This window comes from Anas acuta, chromosome Z (assembly GCF_963932015.1).
Source record: "Anas acuta chromosome Z, bAnaAcu1.1, whole genome shotgun sequence".
NCBI classification, from domain to species: domain Eukaryota; kingdom Metazoa; phylum Chordata; class Aves; order Anseriformes; family Anatidae; genus Anas; species Anas acuta.
In genome coordinates this window covers 42,480,397-42,498,375 of record NC_089017.1, presented here as the reverse complement: position 1 = coordinate 42,498,375, position 17,979 = coordinate 42,480,397, and the positions used below count along the sequence as shown (strand labels likewise).

The window sequence follows — 17,979 nt, the reverse complement described above, 5'->3', positions numbered from 1 at the left end:
GCTACAAGTGTCATTCACTCCAGCTCTCTTCCATGCACTAGAGAAACACATCGCATCCAGTCCTTCGTAGGAAAAAAATACAGAAATATCCTTAGGAAAACACAATGTTGGAATTAAAATTATCTACATTTTACTAAGTCTTGCCAAGATGTTGCCCCCTTGCCAGGTCCTGTAAAACCTTGGGAGAACAAAGTCCTTTCTGTGTGGGTAAAATATCCCTCTGTACGCAGCTAATAAGTAACACAAGGGCCAGATTCTGGGCAAGGGACAAATAATAATAATCAACTGTGCAAGCTTTTCCAGCTTGCCCCAGTTTTAAAAGGAAAGCAAAAGATACCTAAAGAAAGGAGGGTCACCTCACAGCCTGGCAGCTCACCTAGGCAGCCATGCTCTGCGTGCTGACCTGGGCACCCCTCGCTCCCCTTTGTCATACTGAGCCCCCAAACCTTTAGCTGCAAACAGTGCGCAGACCTGTTCTCTGCTAGAGACATCTGCAGCATCAGCAAGAAATGCTAAAGAGATAGCAGGGATATGGCAGTCTTGTGCTGAACCAACCTGAACACACCATCACCCCAGTACAATTGTGCTTCCTAAAGTGATTTTAACAGTACTGATTAAATCGGACTTGTCTAGAGGTCGATCCAGACCTGAGAGACCTACTTCTTGGAGTGACCTGCCTGCCTCTTCTCCCCAAGTTAATACCTTCGCCTTCAGGAATGAGGCTCCAGGCCTAATTTATACTTCCTGTGGGTGCAGAAACAGTAGTTATGGTAGGAGACAGACTGAATCTGGGCAGTTAATTTAGGAATGCCTAGGGGTAGTTCAGTACATTTTTTCCATAGGGGAACTGTTTTGCAAAGTGCAGAAAGCATGTGCAAAGTTTAGTTCTACTATGATAATCAGGTTGCTTTAATTTCTTTTGTACATCAAGCATACTATTAATATATTTTACATGTTTTCATAGAATTAATCTAAGAATTGTCTAACTCCAACCACCTTGCCAGGGGCAGGGACACCTCCCATCAGACCAGGTTGCTCAAAGCCTCATCCAACCTATCCTTGCCAAGGACATCCAACACTTCCAGGGATGGAGCATCCACAGCTTCTCTGGGCAAACTGCTCTAGTGCCTCACCAATCTTATAGTAAAGAATTTCTTCCTTATATCTAATCTAAACTTACCTTCTTTTAGTTGAAAACCATTGCCCTTTTTCCTATCACTACAGCCCCTGAAAAAAAGTCCCTCCACCGCTTTCCTGTAGACCCCCTTTAGGAACTAGAAGGCCACTCCCCCAGGAGCCTTCTCTTCTCCAGGCTGAACAATCCCAACTCCCTCAGCCTGTCTTCATAAGAGAGTTGCTCTAGTCCTCTGGTCATCTTTGTGGCAATCTCTGGACTCTGTAATACGTCCATGTCTTTCTTGTGCTGGGGGCCCCAGAGCTGAATGCTGTTCTCCAGGTAGGGTTTCATGAGAGCAGAGCAGAGGGGGAGAATCACCTCTCTCACCCTGCTGGCCACGCTGCTTTTGATGCAGTCAGGATACAGGTGGCTTTCTAGGCTGCAAGCACACATTGCCAGGTCATCTTGAACTTCTCATCAACCAGCATCCCCAGGGCCTTCTCCTCAGGGCTGCTCTCAATCCATTCTCCACCCAGCCTGTGTCTGTGCTTGGGATTGCCCCAGCCCGGGTGCAGGACCTTGCACGTGGCCTTGCTGAACCTCCTGAGGTTCTGTCTGCCACAATTGCACAGCATTGTCAGGGAAGAAAAGAAATACATGCAAGGCTGATGCTCTCTCATACTGCCAGGAATCCTTACATGGTCTTGAATACACAAAGCATATCCTGAGACCCAAAGAGCCACACATATACATAAAGCCGTTGCATTTTCACATGGTATTCATAGCTATGCATCCATTGTGGGATAGATGTTCTTCTACATACAGTCCCAATGTGACATTTCATTTAATTTTGTCCCTGTATCTTACTGACATGCAGATTATTCCTCATGCCTGAAAATGATGCCAAGATTCAGCTTACTCTAAAACACAGAAATGTGAAAGTAAATGAATTCTAGTTGTTATTACAGCTTTTGGGATAAATATGAACAATCTGCTTCACTGAAGGGAATTAAAAACCTTACACTCTGCATTTCTGGAGCTATTTCCCTTCACTAAGCCCCCAGATCAGTTGTTGTACATCGGAATGAGAATGGCATTGGGACTATGCACCAGGGAATAAATATGGTTATCCCCCATACCTCACAACATAGCTTGTTTCACTTTCCTACAGTAGCTACCAGTGACAGGTGCCTAGAAAGGACTCTATATGTAGTCATTCCGTCTGTAAGGTGGAAATCATCCTGCACTTCCCTAATCTCCAGGTTCCCCTCTTCAGCAGCCCCTTCTGCCACCCAGCATCAGGTCCCCCTGGCTGCCAGAGGAGGCCGGACAGGCTGGGTATCTGCCCTCCCTGCCCTGCCCTGCCGCTACCGTGCTGCAAACCAGACACCTCCCTGGCAAGGAAAATCCTCCCAGGCCCGGCATACTGGGCACCTTTCCAGACCTGTGGAGATCCAGAGAAGTTAACTTGAAAAGCTGGTCACTTGGCAAAGTAGAGCAGCTTTCCAGAGAGGCAGGCAGATGTCTGGCAAAGGCCACCCTGCTGCCCATCTGCAAGGACGGCTCCAGAGATTCACTGGTAAATGTTCCTGAGAAGTTTAACAACACTTTTTCCCCTAGCTCTGCACCTGAAATGGCAGAGCTTTTCAAGCTACAGCATTGCCAGAAAGCTCAGCATAAGGCAAACATGGAATCTGGAGAACTGCAGAGGAGCTTTCTCCAAATGCAAAAACATGAACAAGTCCAACCAGGGCCTTAGAATGGGAACCAGAGAAACCCATCTGCAGTTTTAGGCATTCTACCTGCATACATCCACGGACCAATGTCAAAGTGACCAACACTGTCTAAACAACCTATGTGCATAAGCACCATGTAGATCTTCAAGGCAGTGAAGGACCTGGCACAAGTGCAATCCAGGTACTTCTAAGAAAATGACACCTGGAGTGTGCCTCGTAAGAGAGTTGTGATAATAAACTGGGGAAAATAAAAATATTCTTTGCTGCACTGGCGGTGATTGAAAACACGGAAATTAAACACTGAAGCTTCCATTGAAAACCTGCCTTGATTTTCTTTTGTGAAGAGTAAGTGGTCCTTATGTCTCTAGACAAATAACTTTCCAAACTCTGAGGTTGTTTTAGTAGCAGGAAATCTTGCAGGGGCCACATTTGGTAAAAAGCCTGCAAGATCTTTGTAGAAAATTGTGAATTGCAATAACACACACAACGGCTGCATTTCAGTTTCATGTCTCTTCACTGCTTCCTTTTTAATTTTGGCTTCATGACTCTCATGCCAGCAAAAAATGCCTTTGTCTTTTCCAGCCTGCTTGACTCCATGTGTGGGTGAGCATGCATAGCTGGAGCGACAACCCGCATGCTTACAAGATAGATACACTTGTTGGCTAATCATCCTTGCCGAGGAGACAGAGAGGGCAGTGGCTGAGGCAACTGTGCAGGAATGCAGTGTGCCCAGTGCTGCTGCCATGCTAGGTTTCAGTTCCCCTCAGAGGCTCAAAACTTTGCAAGAGCAGACAATGCCATCCTCACTCAGGTAGAAAAGGGCAGACCACACACCATGGCAGAGCAGCATTCCCCTGCCTGCAAAGAGCTCTGTGCAGCTCCAGCTGCAGAACCAGAAGCCTGCTTCCCCGCTTTCTATTTCATACTTTTTGTCCAAAAATTAGCAGGTGTTAAGGATGGTGGTTTTCTTGTTTCATTTTGTTTTTGAAGTGAGCTGCACTAAATATTTCCATAGGGGAGTCTAATATCTCACTACGAAGAGCTAGGTGTTGTCTGTAATTAGAAGTACACAGCAAAGGTAAACACAGAGGCAGTTTCCAGGAGGAGCAGCAGCGAGGCAAAGAGGAAGACAGACAAACCATAAGGTAACACCCTATAGGTTTTGTTCCACTCCTACCCAACAACCAGGGTGTCTTGGCTACACCATGCATACATCTTGCAAAAGGGTATTCATATATATGAATATACATATGCATATATAAGCACTTCAGTGTATACCGAGTGCTTTGGACCCTTCAGTGGCATTGTTTGTGCTGGCACGATGCTCATAAAGCAGTCTGGAGGTTGTAGTTCCGATTATCATACAAATAGCAGGGAAAGTCAGAGATGAGATAAACCTCTCTGGACTCTGAGGCATCTGTGCAGCCATCCCAGGAAGGCAGTCACAAAATGCCAGATTTAGCTCTCCTCTAATTCCATTGAAACGGACAGAGATGAAACCAAGACAGTTGAGCCCAGCGTTTACAGCTTCCTATTGAGGCTGAGTACAGCACCACTCCTTTTTCAGCAGCAGCACACTTTCTCTGGAAATTACATAAGAGTAACAGTTTGCAAACCTGTTTTCAATAGCTGCTTTTTCTTTTGCTTTTTTTTCTCTGTAACTATACCCTGCCATATAAAAACTTCCATAAGCTGAGGCCCCAGGGCACCTTCAGCTTTTGCAAAATTTAATGTTTCTCCAATGTCATTGCATGTTCCTGATAATTAGCAGCACCACATGCAGAGAGAAGTTTCTTCTCACTAGTGCATAGTTTTCTGTTTCTCCCAGGGGGATGCAGAAATCATCAGTTTCAACATCCAGATCTGTTCTGCTTGAAAAATAATGGTCAAGCAATGAAATCCTGCTGCAGAAAGTGCAAGACTGTTTCTATCTGGGAGAATTTGTGGCTGCAGTAAACTTAAACTCCTCACAGAAAGGCTTAACGTAGAGTTAACTCTTGTGCAGACTCATCTACGGCTCTCTTCAAGCCACACAGTGATGACTAATACGACTGGTGTTCCCATGCATGTAAAGTGATAGGGCCCAAAATAACCTTGCTTCTTCTGCATGATTTGGGTGGGAAGTAGAAATCCTTCAGGGCTGGTCAGCTTTTGCAGAACTCTGGTGGCTGTTTGGTCCCCAGCATGGGACTCATGTATACACAGGACTACCTGCTTCCTTGCCAGCACTTGGGTTGTGTAAAATAGTACTGCCTGAGCCAAATACTCACAGTTGGCAGCATTGCTTGAGAAACAATGGAGAGGGTACTTTGCTGCAAGTAACCCCCAATTTTGGTTTCAGGCACGGAGCGATGGCTGCCCTCCCACATCTTTCCTCAGCTGGACAGATTCAGACTAAAATTCAGGAAACAAGACACTGTCATTGCCTTTAGAGCCTCTCCTGACCTCTCTCCCATCACTACCATAGGTCCAAATCCTTGTCTGGATGCAGCCTTGTCGAGACTTGTCGCTCGGTGAAGCAGGCGAAGAGCCAGCCCGGTTGGCCATCAATGATAAGGTGATTTTTCAGCAATGTGAAGTCTGCATCCCAGAGGCTGCTCAGCCAGCATAAGTTAGAGCAAGCCTCCAGCTGATGGAGTCAGACCATGCTGGAAAGCAGCTGGCTGGCTCTCTTAGACCTAAAGGAGAGCACAGGGGAGCACTTTCTCAGGAATGGAAGGAAAAGCTAACCCCTCAAGATCCAACAACTATTTTTATTCAAATTACCAAATTGTGCATAATTCACACCTCTTCTTTGAACACATACACGTCCTGGTTATGCTGCCCACAAGGAGTTTGTCCTGCTCAGTCATAACATACATGTAAGTTATCTCTTCCCGACCCACACGATTTCACTTTCACTGTCTGTGATGAGCTGAATAAAGCCCCTCTTTGATATTTTCATATATTTCACCTATACTGGCAACTCTCTTTTTCTCTGTTCCTGGGGGTTCAGGCCTTCTTCAGAGACCTTTTTGACCTGCTTTTGACGTGCTTCTGCACGTGCCATGGAGCTACTACCAGCACCTGAATTTCAAGCTTTTGGCCTCTAAGGACTGTACCTGGAAAATATGTATTGGTTTTAGGCATGAGAAGTCCCAGGGCTGCAAGTTTCTTAGGAATATCAGCTACAGAAAGGATCCGTAGATGTTTGCCCTTTCTAGACTCTTCCAGAGACTTTTCTCTAGACACCTGCTCTTGTCTGCTGTAAGAAACAAGGTACTAGTCTGGATAGTCCTTTGTTCTGATCCTGTATGGTTATATATTTTGCTGAATTACACCAAAAAAAAATCAAGGGATATTCCTTACTGTTCACATCCGTGAATGCTGTAAAACATGTTTTTCAATGATTATGCATCACTACAACAATGGACTAGGAGGAAGACACAGATAATGTCTCTATGAAACTGTGAAAGTCAGTAGCTGCAAAAATGTATTATATTAATTAATCCATCCCGACAACATACAATTGTGACTTTTTTTCTGTGACTTTTCCGACTTACTTTTCAAAGTAAGTTTTTTTACTGTTACCTTAGAGAAAGAATAAATGCAAAGAATGGTTAAAAAAAAAAAAAAAAAAAAAATCTAAGAAATTAAAAAGGCAATGAATCTTTTAAGGATAGGTCACACTTAATAATAATATCTTTCTTTTTTTCTTTTTTTTTTCTTTTCTTTTCTTTTTTTTTTTTTTTTTTAATAGTGGCTCATGCACCAAGAACAGCATAAATGAAGGGACTCAGGTAATCAGATGTGATCCATATTTTCCAGAACTGTGAAGCCCATCTCTGGTACTTGGAAGCAGAAAGTTTGTAAGGAGACACTCCTCAAAAACAAGAAGGGCTGGCATCAACACACTTTTAACAGGGATGATTATTACAGGCAATTAGGCTACATAATTGCCCTAGAAGAGGAAATCATCTGCTGCTAAGAAACAAAGAAACCTTAGTTTCTAGTAGCAGCCCTACCAGCTGATGTGCGTTGCTCTGAAAAGCTTTCCCGTCATTTGTATAAGTGTATTTGGTAACCTCAATTGCAGGCTATATTCAGTTTTTCATTTCAGTAAACAATATGCCCATGCCAGATTAAAATGTTACTGCAAAAGCTGGATCAGGTGGCTGCTTTCTTCTGCACTTACCAGAGAAAGAATTTTTTATCTTCAGCTTGTGGGAAAAAAAAAAGAAATGCAGCTTCTTATATTTTCCCCTAGCCTGGTGGTTTTCCCTAGGGCTTCAGGCAATTGTTGGTTATCCATCCACGTTCTGCTTTCAGCAGGTAGGTGGTCAGATACATTTAGGCACACCAGCTGGACTGTGGGAGTTTGGTGAGGCTGGGGCAGGGCAAGGAGGAGAGCCCTTCCCTGGGGCAGGAGAACAGGGCTGGGCAGTCCTGGGGCAGGAATACCCCTGCAGCCACCCCTGCAGCAACAGTTGGTGACACATTTGCATCCTTGTCCTGCTTTTTTTTTGCAAGCAGGCACTGGCTCCCTCCCTGCAGAGACCGAGAGGGGGTCACCAGGCTGCATGGAGAGGTGCCCGGAGAGCCCAGCCCATCCTGGCCCTGCACAGGGAAGCAGCATCTGAGAGCACTGCAGAGGCAGCAATACAGGATGTGGGCCTCAGGGGGAGAAATGCAGGTTTGGAAGGTGGGGAACCAGTTCTTGCAAAATGCCCCTAACCAGCTGAGGCTTGGGAGGTAACGTCAGCGCTCCTGGGAGCAGAGCCTGCTCCAGCACCTTCTCCACAGGGTCCTCCTGGACCTGGCCTGCATGGGATTATTATCGTAATTAATACTCTGCAATTTGCTCCAAACGACACGCCACAGTGAGTTATTAGTAATGCAGGTGAAGGTACAATGAGGCCAGCCAAATGTTTACCTCGTCAACAAAGCATGGTGTCAGGCTCAGCTCCACGCGGGCAATCACCTTGAGCTCACCTGCTGCAGCGGGGCTGCTATAGCGTCCGTGAGCTCTGGGCCTGGTTTCCCCCGCATGTGTATCTCACAGCTGATTATGCATGCTGCCTGGTGCCGTTTCCACGGCTGAAGCATTTGGAAACCCTCCCTCCAAAGAGGGTTTTCTGGAGCCTGTAATACATTATGAGCACACACTGCAGGCTTAGCACCAGTCAGGGCACTGATCTGCTCTGATCTATCCAGACAACAATTTTTACAGATCTTGCAGAGCTTAGCTATTTTCAAGAGCTCTGGTCCTATGGCAAGTTTGGGCAGCCATTATCCAGCCAGTTCAAAATTCCATTGTGGAGCTCCTTGTAAGTGGCTCAGTGTTGCAATTGTGGCTGTAGGACAACCTCTCCTGCCTGCAAAATCAGTGTCACTCAGCCACAACTCTCTGGTCGTGCTTCCTCAAGAGGCATTTTCTGCTGCTTCCATGGCTGGGTGAGGTAAAGCACCACTTAGCTCCTCTGGCAAACCAGGCACAAAGCTGCATATATTTCTGATTGTTCAGATATGGAATAATTAGGATGTCAAAACTGTCTTATGCCACAGCTTTTAAGAAGCACCGTGCTGTGTTGTCCACAGCTGCTTTGCAAGGCAAGCTCTTGCACAACTCTCACTCCCTTCCTGCTTGAATTCTCTGCTACCTCATCAACTCCTGCACCTCAGAAGAAAAGCTGTGAGCCCTAGACACCAGTGAATTAGCAATTATTGAGAAGCTTAGCAGGAGATAAATAGCTCTTTGAAAATGCAGTCCAGACCCCATGGAAGAGGTAGGGTTCAGTAACCTATTGCATGGTTTTCCAAGAGTTGCTGTCATTTTGCCATGAAGTAACCTGCCCAAGGGGAAATGTGTAATGCAGCCAGACCTTCATAGCCCAATATCAAGGTTTTGTTTTTGGTTTTGGTTTTGCCTTTGTTTTTCTGTAAAAAGTACTAGGAATTCCATTCTGCAGCACATTTCCAAGGGTCATTTATGTTATGACAACAGATGGAGCAGAACACACAGTGATAAAATACAATTACACTTACGTGTAAGATTTGAACCATTCTGCATCTCCTTCTTGTGTATTTGTGCAACTATCCATTTTGGATGTTCATGGGTGTGATACTCCTGTATGCAATGTGAGGATATGTATGTTGCATTTAAGTGCATGCATTCTCTCTTTTCTGGAAATAGGCCTAAATTATTAACAAAAAAAAAAAAAAAGTAGCACTTTTTAAGATGTATTTAAATCAAGACAGCAGATTCTGTATTGGAAGATGCTTCTTTCCACAAAGACATGTCATCTACCTTTGCTTTAGGTTACACTTGTTAGCTTGTTTTGAGAGACATGCAAAAAATCTTTGTCATCACATTTAATGGGAAGACAGCATGCTCCTGTCGATCATGGCCCAGAAACACAATTAGGCACCTGGTTTTGAGCACCTGAAATTCAGTACAGCGTCTGCAGGGGTGAGCAGCTCTCGGCACAGGCAGCACGGGCTGTGTACAGCCCATCTGTCATCCCTCTGCAGCGTGCCGGGTCAGGCAGCATCTCAGGAACACAACCGCTCGGTGCATGCCACGCGTTGCCTGCAACTGGCTTCTTCTTCAGCAGTTCATTTGAAGGGCTTTCTATAGCACTAGAGAAACAGAGCGGCATGGAAGACAGAGAACATCTATATTAATGAAGAGTACAGACAACCCACTGTAAAACTGTGCAAAGCTCTACCATCTTCCTATTTTGAACTACACCCAACTGGCTTGCACTTATTGCTCATTTTCCATAAATGTGCCTTTTGCAGCATGAAACCACCCATAATGACAGCAAGCTTGTTTTGTTTTGGTTTTTGTTTGTTTGTTTTCAATGCAATAACTCTTAAGTGTAGAAAAAACAGCCTGCAACAAGGAGTTTGCTTTTAGCACAGGCACATCTGAAGCAACAGCAAGAGGTACTAGGGGCATTGGCACTGACGTAAGATTACATGGCCTCCCATTTGGTAGGTATCATCTCCTGCCATGCAAGAAGACGCATCACCTCGTTCTTATCTATATTAAAAAGATGATTTGTGAAATTGTAACAATTCAGCCCAGTGATTCAGATCTTGCTGTAATATTTTCTGTCAGGATACGATCCTACTCATCCTTATGTCATCTGGAAATCATCTGCACGTATTGCATATTTACATTGACAAAGACAATCCAGCTGCGTGATGAGTGGCAGCTGCAGGGGACAGGTTGCACCGCAGGGACAGCCCTGCTTTGGCTGGCACGGGACCCACGGGGTGGTCCCAGCTGCCCCCACGGAGCGGCGGGGGAGGATGGCCACGCGTGGCCCGAGGGGACACCTGCTCCTCAGGCGCAAAGGCAACGTGCCAGGCAAAGCTGTCCCAGTGCTGCCAGTTGGGCAGTGCTGGTCTATTAAATTAAAAAAAAAAAAAAAAAAAAAAAAGTACTGGCAACCACTTCTAGAAATAGTCCCATTCATTGTTCTTGCCTCAGAAACAATTACGTTCGGCAAGCTGCTGCCAAAGCAGATTTTTAACCCTGTTAATTCAAGAGTATGCAATTGTTTGAAACAAATTGGTATGTATATTACACTGAAATCTCTTCTTCTGTGAAAAGTAGGCCAATGTATTTCTCTTCTTTTATTGCCAAGACTTGCCAATTTATTCTTAATCAGCAAATAATTGTGCTGTATGTATTTCAAGTGTGGTCCTAAGAACTGAATGCTCAACAGCAGCTGAAAAGCATTAGGTGGTCCCTTGGAGTACATCACCTGGCTTGGTTTCTTCTGAAAGAAATCCTGTTTGCACGCTCCAAGTCGGTTCTGCCATGTGAACCAAAGCAGGCTAGCAGTCGATGGCCTACAGATTAATTTCTGTTACTCTTCCAGCACAAATCAAAGCACTAATGCTGTTGTGCTTATGGTACACATGGTCTAGCTGAAGAATAAAACATGAAGTCTGGTGTGTGAGTCTATGGCTATACACCTAAATTACCTGGTTAGTTGGAGGGCTTTAGCTGCAGGCCCCTAGATGAGGATGTAGGCATCTGAACGTGCCTAGTAGGTATCTCATTTTGGTGCCTTCCTTTTGGAGGCCAAACCTGAATTTTTCAGTCTTAACTACTTGCTTATGAATTTAAGTAGAAATTGCTAAGCACAATTGCTTCCTATTGACGTCAGTAAGAAGGTGACCACCTGTGAAATCTAGGCCACTACAGCTTGGGCACTCCAAAATAGAGAATAGGAATCAAACCTTACCTTCACAGTGTGTCAGGGCAGTAAAAAGTGCTTCTGGTATTGGAGTGCATCTTGGGTTTTCTTTGTTTAATATTACCACAACATTCTGCAATAGATTATAACGTGGGACTTCTTGCAGGGAGTCAGACCAATTCTTCTTGGAAAAAATAATGTGTAGTGTTTTTGTTTGTTTGTTTGTTTGTTTGTTTGTTTCCTCATCATCTGTTGCAAGCAGGAAATATTAAATCTCAGTAAACCTCTTGCTTTTCCTCTATAGCTATCTCTCTAATACAAAAACAAAAACAAACAAATAAACAAAACCACTGTACAAACTAGTGTTGTATCAGCACTATGTGCTCACACTAAAAGTTCAAAGCCATGATTTAAAAATAAAATGAGGTGTACAAAGAGGACTGGACATGGAGAAAAAATAATAATTTTGTGCACTTTACACACATATAAAAAAAATCAGAAAATAAGCAGGACAAAGTAATCACATACCAGTACAGTGGGACATTGGAGATCTTACAATCACTGTAACAAGCCTAAGATGATTATACTACTAAAATCATCAATACATTCAAATAAATATGTTCTACACACTCCAAAATTTTGCACGTTATATGTGCAAAAGGACACCTTATGGCAGGACAATGAAGAATAAGCAGCGCATTCACTCATTTAGCACGAAATAATTACACATAAAGTACTAACTCAGCTTTTCCAATATGTCTGCATGTCCAGACTTCACAAAGTGAACAAATCACACCTGCCATGATGAAAGAGATAAGAAATGAGCAGGAACCAAAAGCTGCTTTCACAAAAGCCTGTGGAAAATGTGGCTGTGGCTTGGCGTACCCTGCGCGGCTCCCTCTCCCCTGAACATGGGTTTTGCCAGGGCTGCTTTACAGCAAGCTGAGATCTTGTGGATGCGCAGTCATGAGCACAGCTGACCGCCACGTGTGCCCCTACAAGGGCTACAGTATTCACACATCCTTCCCCACACATCTCTCCTGACCACACGTGTGATGGTGTTTGCTTCCCCTAGTACAATATTTTCTCTGTGCTTGACATGGCGTAACCTGGGCACACACGGCTCTTTCCTCCTGATGACAGGGGATCTGAGAGCTGGAGCTAAAAGATGTGTTGACATGAACCAGTCTCCTTTACATGCCTGACAGTGGTGCTGCGGCACGTTTCTGTCATTAGAGCTCTTGCAAGGACTAGCTCCTTGCAGAACATATGTTAATTTTAACAGCTTCCCCTTACGATTAAGACTCCACCAGTCTGCAGAACTCCAGCCCTGCAGCAGGGCATGTCACCTCTCCTTCCCTGAGTATCCCGTGCTGAAAACACTTCTTTTTCTAGTACTTGCACAGATTTTGTGCAAACAATATTCCCTGCAGTGGTTTGCCTGCCTCTTTCTAGTACACTTTTTACTAGCTGCATTTTTGTATTTTCTACTCAACAGCAAAGAGAAAGTATTGTTCATATAAGCCCTGATAAGATGATAAGGCAGGTAACAATATAGCATACAGGAAAAGGACTGGGCATCTGAAGAGAAGATCACCACCATAACCGCAAGAGAGAGAAAAGCAGAGTGATGCACTTATGTGTAACAGGAAGAAAACAGAATTAAGAGAAGGAAACAGAGAGCATGCGAGGGGAAATTCCTGTCAGTCGGTGCTGTTTGATGCTGAAACAGATACCTAGGCAAAGAAACTAGACCCATTACTCAAGAAATTTTAAATGAAACTTCATAAATTACTATGTTAAAAAAAAAAAAAAGTTTAGTCCCAGAAGTGCAGACAGCACAACACAAACGCCTATGATTACAATATTCGAACACATGGTTTTGATGAGCTACTGTCCCCTCCCCTGCGTGCCTGATGAAGTCCCCTGGACACCTGGTGAGCCCACCAGCATCTCCCAGGCAGCTGGCCCCACCACCTCCAGCAGTGCCCAGGTCCACTCTGTCTGTCTGTCTCCAACAACTGTGTAGCTGCTCGTCACACAGTTATATATCTGAGCATGTAAAGATGAAGCTTGCTTGATGCCAGCTGCTGAATTTTTGCTACATTAAGTAGCGTTGATCGTTAGAGATATTTGCAGCAGTACATAACTTGCAAGTCACAGCTGCTTTTGGCTGTAATGCCGTATTAATAGCATTTCCAGGCTAACCTGGGCTTCATGCTGTTCCTGCTGCACTGTTATCTGCACCGAGCCAGGAGGGATTTCAGGAGGGTCACTGAAATAGGAAGAACTTTGTGCCACACATGAGGCACAGTTTGCAGCTTCAGAAGACTATAGGAGAGGCAAAGGTCAGCCATCCATCCTCTGCTGCACTGGAGGCAACACCCTCACAATGGTACTTTGGTGTTGCTTCATTAATTTCATTGTTTGCCGTGTAATGCGTTTCTTCCATAAAAGCTGGACAGTTAAGCTTCATACCAGGAACAGCTATCTGTGCCTATAGTCTCAGACAAGCTAGCCACACTTTTTCCCTGCTTTACGCAGTTATATGTGCTTGAGAACTTCCTTCAGTCTTATCTGCTCAGGCTTTTGTTTATACTACCTGAGTCTTTGAAGTGCTGCCTTTACTTTACATAAAAGCTAGTTTCAGGACAGTTCACGTTAATCTGTTCCTGGCTCTGAGAACTGATTAGTCCCCAAAGAGAGAATAAAAATATGTTTCTTAGCTGTAAAACCACTGGAAATGAAGAAACTTTGCATTTGCTCAGGGAAAAAAAAATACAAAATAAACAATCAAAACATAATAAATTACAGCATCTGGACCTGGCATTTTCTCTGTATCGAGGCAATTGCCTTAAAAGCATTTTCTGTCAGTGCCCATCACGGTTGCAGGAACCATTTACCCTCTTAGCTCCTGGGTGTGACTTTTCTCGAAGTGCTGGAGCAGAGGGGCTCCAGTTGATGCGCACCAGTGGAAACTCAGGCCACCTGAGCCCTAAGCTCCACAAGAAACAGTTGCAGGTCTGAGAGCTGCAGAGTTTCATCTTCAGCCTGAACTCCTGGTTCTGTTGCTTCATGCAGTCCCTCATGAAACAGTAACAAAGGCCGAGCAGCACTAAATACCGAGTACACCACAGGGCATATTCCAGGAATGCTAGAATTGAATTTGAACTTCCCCTATCAGGAACAATGAAACCAAGAGCAAGCTGCTTACCAGAAACTGCAACTGTTCACACACACCCGGTAGAAATTACCACTTTTCAGCAAGTGCTACTGTCAATCTCTGCAAGCCTGGCCAGAGGAAACACAATTCTAATAACTGAGTATTTTTAGTACCTGCAGAGGAAGTGAATAGTCTAGCATTCTTGCTCTCAGAAGGGATCAGTACTATGCCATTTTAACGTCAGACACTGGGGCACTGATTTAGACTCTGCACAGAAATGGGATGATATTTTTTTCCCTTTTCACATAGAGAAAAATTGGTCCCCCCCCCATATTAATTTTTCATGACAAGATCTCTGAGAAAGGCCACCCCATCCTTAAATTGTTTTGGACTTAATTTGGAGTTGTCGTGCAATTCAGTTTCACAAAATTGCCTTCTGGAGTGACAGCTCCTATTGTTGGAGCATATGGCAATCAGAGGGCAGCTTGTGGCAGATGTGATGTTTATTCTCTATTAGCTAGTTTTCAGTCTAACTATGTCATTCTAGTCAAAGCAAGTGTAAGATGTATTTGACATCTAAGGAGTTCTGCAAGCCCCCATCATGTCTAAACTGCTTCTGTCAAGTGGCAACACCACAGCTCTGAATGAGTAAGTCATATTCAGCAAGTAATGATGCCATTTACTGGAGGTCTGTATTCCAGAAAATCCATGTTCCTAACATGTATTGTGTTCCTTCAGCAGACTACAAAGACCACCTATTACAATAAGTGAGCTCATTAAGCATGCAGCTCCTTAGTCTTGCAAGCTGTTGCGATAAGCAGCTGTTGCAGAGGGTGAAAGGTTGAATTATCAACTTGGAAAGCATAGCTCTTCATTCAGCTGACCCGGGAGAGAAAGTGTTTGAGCAATGGCCCCATTGCTGTGGTATATACCTTTGACTACAGCCCATGAGCAAAACATGAGTGGTATTTCAGTGACATGCTTCCCCACCCAGTAAGCAAGACACTCCCAGAAATTAATTGTCAAAAATTTATTATGAAAGCTTCAATAGCAGCAAATATTTCAATAAAAATTATTGCATTATTAAACCAGTTCTGCAGAGTGGCCCAGAGGCCTGTTGAAGTCTGCTTTAAGAGTCTCTATATCCCCCTTTAGTAATCAGTCTCTAATAGTCCATCAAATACTGGAACTTCCTTTTCTCCATGTTTTATAGACAGCGCCAACAGTTCTAGTTACAGTACTCTGTCCAGTCCTTCTGTAAAGTTTTGGCCCACTTCCCCCAACTTTCTCTGTCTTCTGAAACAGCTCCTCTCAACCAGGAAACTTGCAATACTTGTTTCAGTTCCATGGTATGTCAGCCTCCCCACCGCAGCTGCAGCCTACTGAGGCTCACTGGTGGGGTGAGCTGTTCTTTTCTTCTTTCTCCTCTGTAAGAGCCCACTGCATGCCAGTCTGAGTGACCTTAATCCAGTCTCTTGACCAGGCTAATCCATGGAATCAGCAGCTTGTTGCACACTTCGGTGAACCAACACCACGTTGAGAATGCAACAAAGGTTTCAGCCTCCCCAGTGCGCTGGGTCACCATCACTCGGGCAGGGTGATAGTTGGCACCCAGTCATTGACATTTCGGCTCTCTTCACAAAAGAAGTTCAGCTTTTCTAGAGCTGGGTCCTTCCAGCCATCCTCATTTGGGTTCTGCAAGAGGGAAAAAAAAAAAAGTTGCACACCATGAGAACTGCCTGCCAGCTGAAGTCATGACATTATTTACAGAAGCATTGACTTAGTAAGTGAGGTATTTTCAGATAGCTTCTGTCCCAGCACGGGGAAAGCAGGAAGCAGAGCTGTCACCCTTGCGGGCAGAGGAAATCCACAGTTACGAGAAACGTAGCCTACTACTACTCAGCAGATTGGCTCTCAGGCACGTGTGCCAAGTCCCCTTTCTCTGCCCAGAAGAGGATCCAGCCACCTGCAGGCAGCGTGGCCACCCTGTGCAGAGGCTGTGCTGCAAGCAGCAGCGCAGAGAGCCCCCCCCCCAGCCCCTCGCCACCCGGGGACACCCACCGTGATGAGGATGCAGTGGAGGTCCCGCGGCTCCCCATCCTCCTCGCTGGGCCCTACGACCGCCGCCAGCTTGGTCACGTCGTTGACCCGCACGATATCGATGTCGTTCTCGCAGCAGAAGGCCTGGATGAGGGTGAAGTGGATCTGCAGGGCGATATCCCCCTCGTCCTCCTCATCGGCCGCCAGCACGCAGAAAGCCACATTGTCGGGGTCGCTGCAAGAGGCGAGGCGAGGTTAGGCTCTGCGGACCGTGCTGCAGCTCCCCGCCAAGCCCAGCCCGGCCCATCCCGGCCCCCGCCGCCCTACTTACACATTCATCAGCTTGGCCGACTCGTAGACGCCTGCCGTGAGGCAGCCGCGGCGCTGCGCCGACACCAGCAGCTCGTGGAGGGCCTTGCCGGCGCCCTGCATCCTGCGGGGGGGAGACGGGCACGGTCAGTCAGTCAGTCAGCGCGGCGCCAACGGCCTCACCGCCGCCCAACCGCCGCAACGGCCGCCCAACCGCCGCCCCGCCGCCGCCGCTACCTACCAGTCGCTGCCCGCGGGCACTGGCTCCTGTCCGTGGGTCTCCTCCAGAGTCATAGCAGCGGGTGGGTAAGGACAAGCCGCGGCGGCGCCGATCGCTCCCAGCCGGCACCGAGCCTCGCTGCGCTGGGCTCCGCTCCGCTCCGCGCCACCCGCCGATCCGAGCGGCTCTGCGCCGCCCGCCCGCCGCCCGCCCCTATTTATAGCCCCGCGCCGCCGCGGCGCTGGCAGCTGCCGGCGGGTGCCGCGCTCCCATTGGCCGGCGGCGGGGAAGGGGGAGGGGGCTTTTGTCATGCTAATGGGCGCGCGCCTAGGAGGGGGGGGGGGGTAGCGGGCGGCTCGTGCCGGCTGGACACGTGGGGCGGGGGAGGGGCGGCGGGGGCACGCGCCGGGCGGGGAAGCCCGCGCGCGGCCGGGAAGGGGGGGGGGGAAAATGGCGGGGGGGGAGGGGGGCGGCAGCGGGAGCGCGCACGGGTGTGTGAGGAGGCGGCCGAGCAGCCGGGCCCTTGGCGTGTAAAAGCAGCTCCCTGCCGCATAGCACACTGAGTGCCCCCCCCATGTAGCCCCCAGTAACGCAGCACAGCGGGACACAGCGAGCCCAGCAGCCCCGTGAGGCGTGTGGGGAGCCCAGCGGTGCCCCGCTGCCCGGCTGTGGGTTCAGCGCCCGTCCCCTCACGGTGCAAAGCAAAGGGGCTTGAAACGGGCAGAAATCAGGCCCAGCAGCCTGTAGCGGATGCAGTAGGTTAACACGTGTGAGCACCAAAGTCACAACCCCACACATGCAGGCGTGTGGGCACAGCGGCCCTTCCACGCCTAGGCCTCCACGTCTTGCCCAAAAGCCTTGGCGTCAGGGCTTCCCCTCACGGCAGCGCTCACATCGCGCCATCATCCCGGCTCTCCTGGCACAGACGGTGCCGAAGGCCACGGGGCACGGCCAGACGCCTGGTCCAGCTCGTTTCAAACCAGGGTGCCGACACCGGGCCTCTCGAGCAGCCCCGGGGGTGCAGGAAGGAGCTGTGCCTGCCCCTGGTCCCATCCCTCTCTTTCCTCCGGTTTTGAAGCAGTTGCTCCTCGGACTTTGCTGTCTGCAGAGCAAACTCCAGCTTCAGTGGACATCATGCTCCACTACTCACTTACTTGGTCTTTGCCTCCCATGTCTTTAATATATAGGAAAAAAAAGGACTC

The 17,979-nt window shown here is 47.0% G+C and overlaps 1 protein-coding gene across 1 annotated transcript; it reads right to left on the bottom strand.

The window, feature by feature from the left end:
* Nucleotides 1–15,223: 15,223 nt before the first annotated feature.
* Nucleotides 15,224–16,985, bottom strand: GADD45G (growth arrest and DNA damage inducible gamma). Its single transcript, XM_068667221.1, has 4 exons — nt 16,799–16,985; nt 16,580–16,681; nt 16,270–16,483; nt 15,224–15,903 (listed from the first exon to the last, which is right to left on the bottom strand). The coding sequence occupies exons 1-4, from the start codon at nt 16,849–16,851 to the stop codon at nt 15,793–15,795; spliced, it is 480 nt and encodes a 159-aa protein (XP_068523322.1). The 5' UTR covers nt 16,852–16,985; the 3' UTR covers nt 15,224–15,792.
* Between the last annotated feature and the right edge of the window lie 994 nt (nt 16,986–17,979).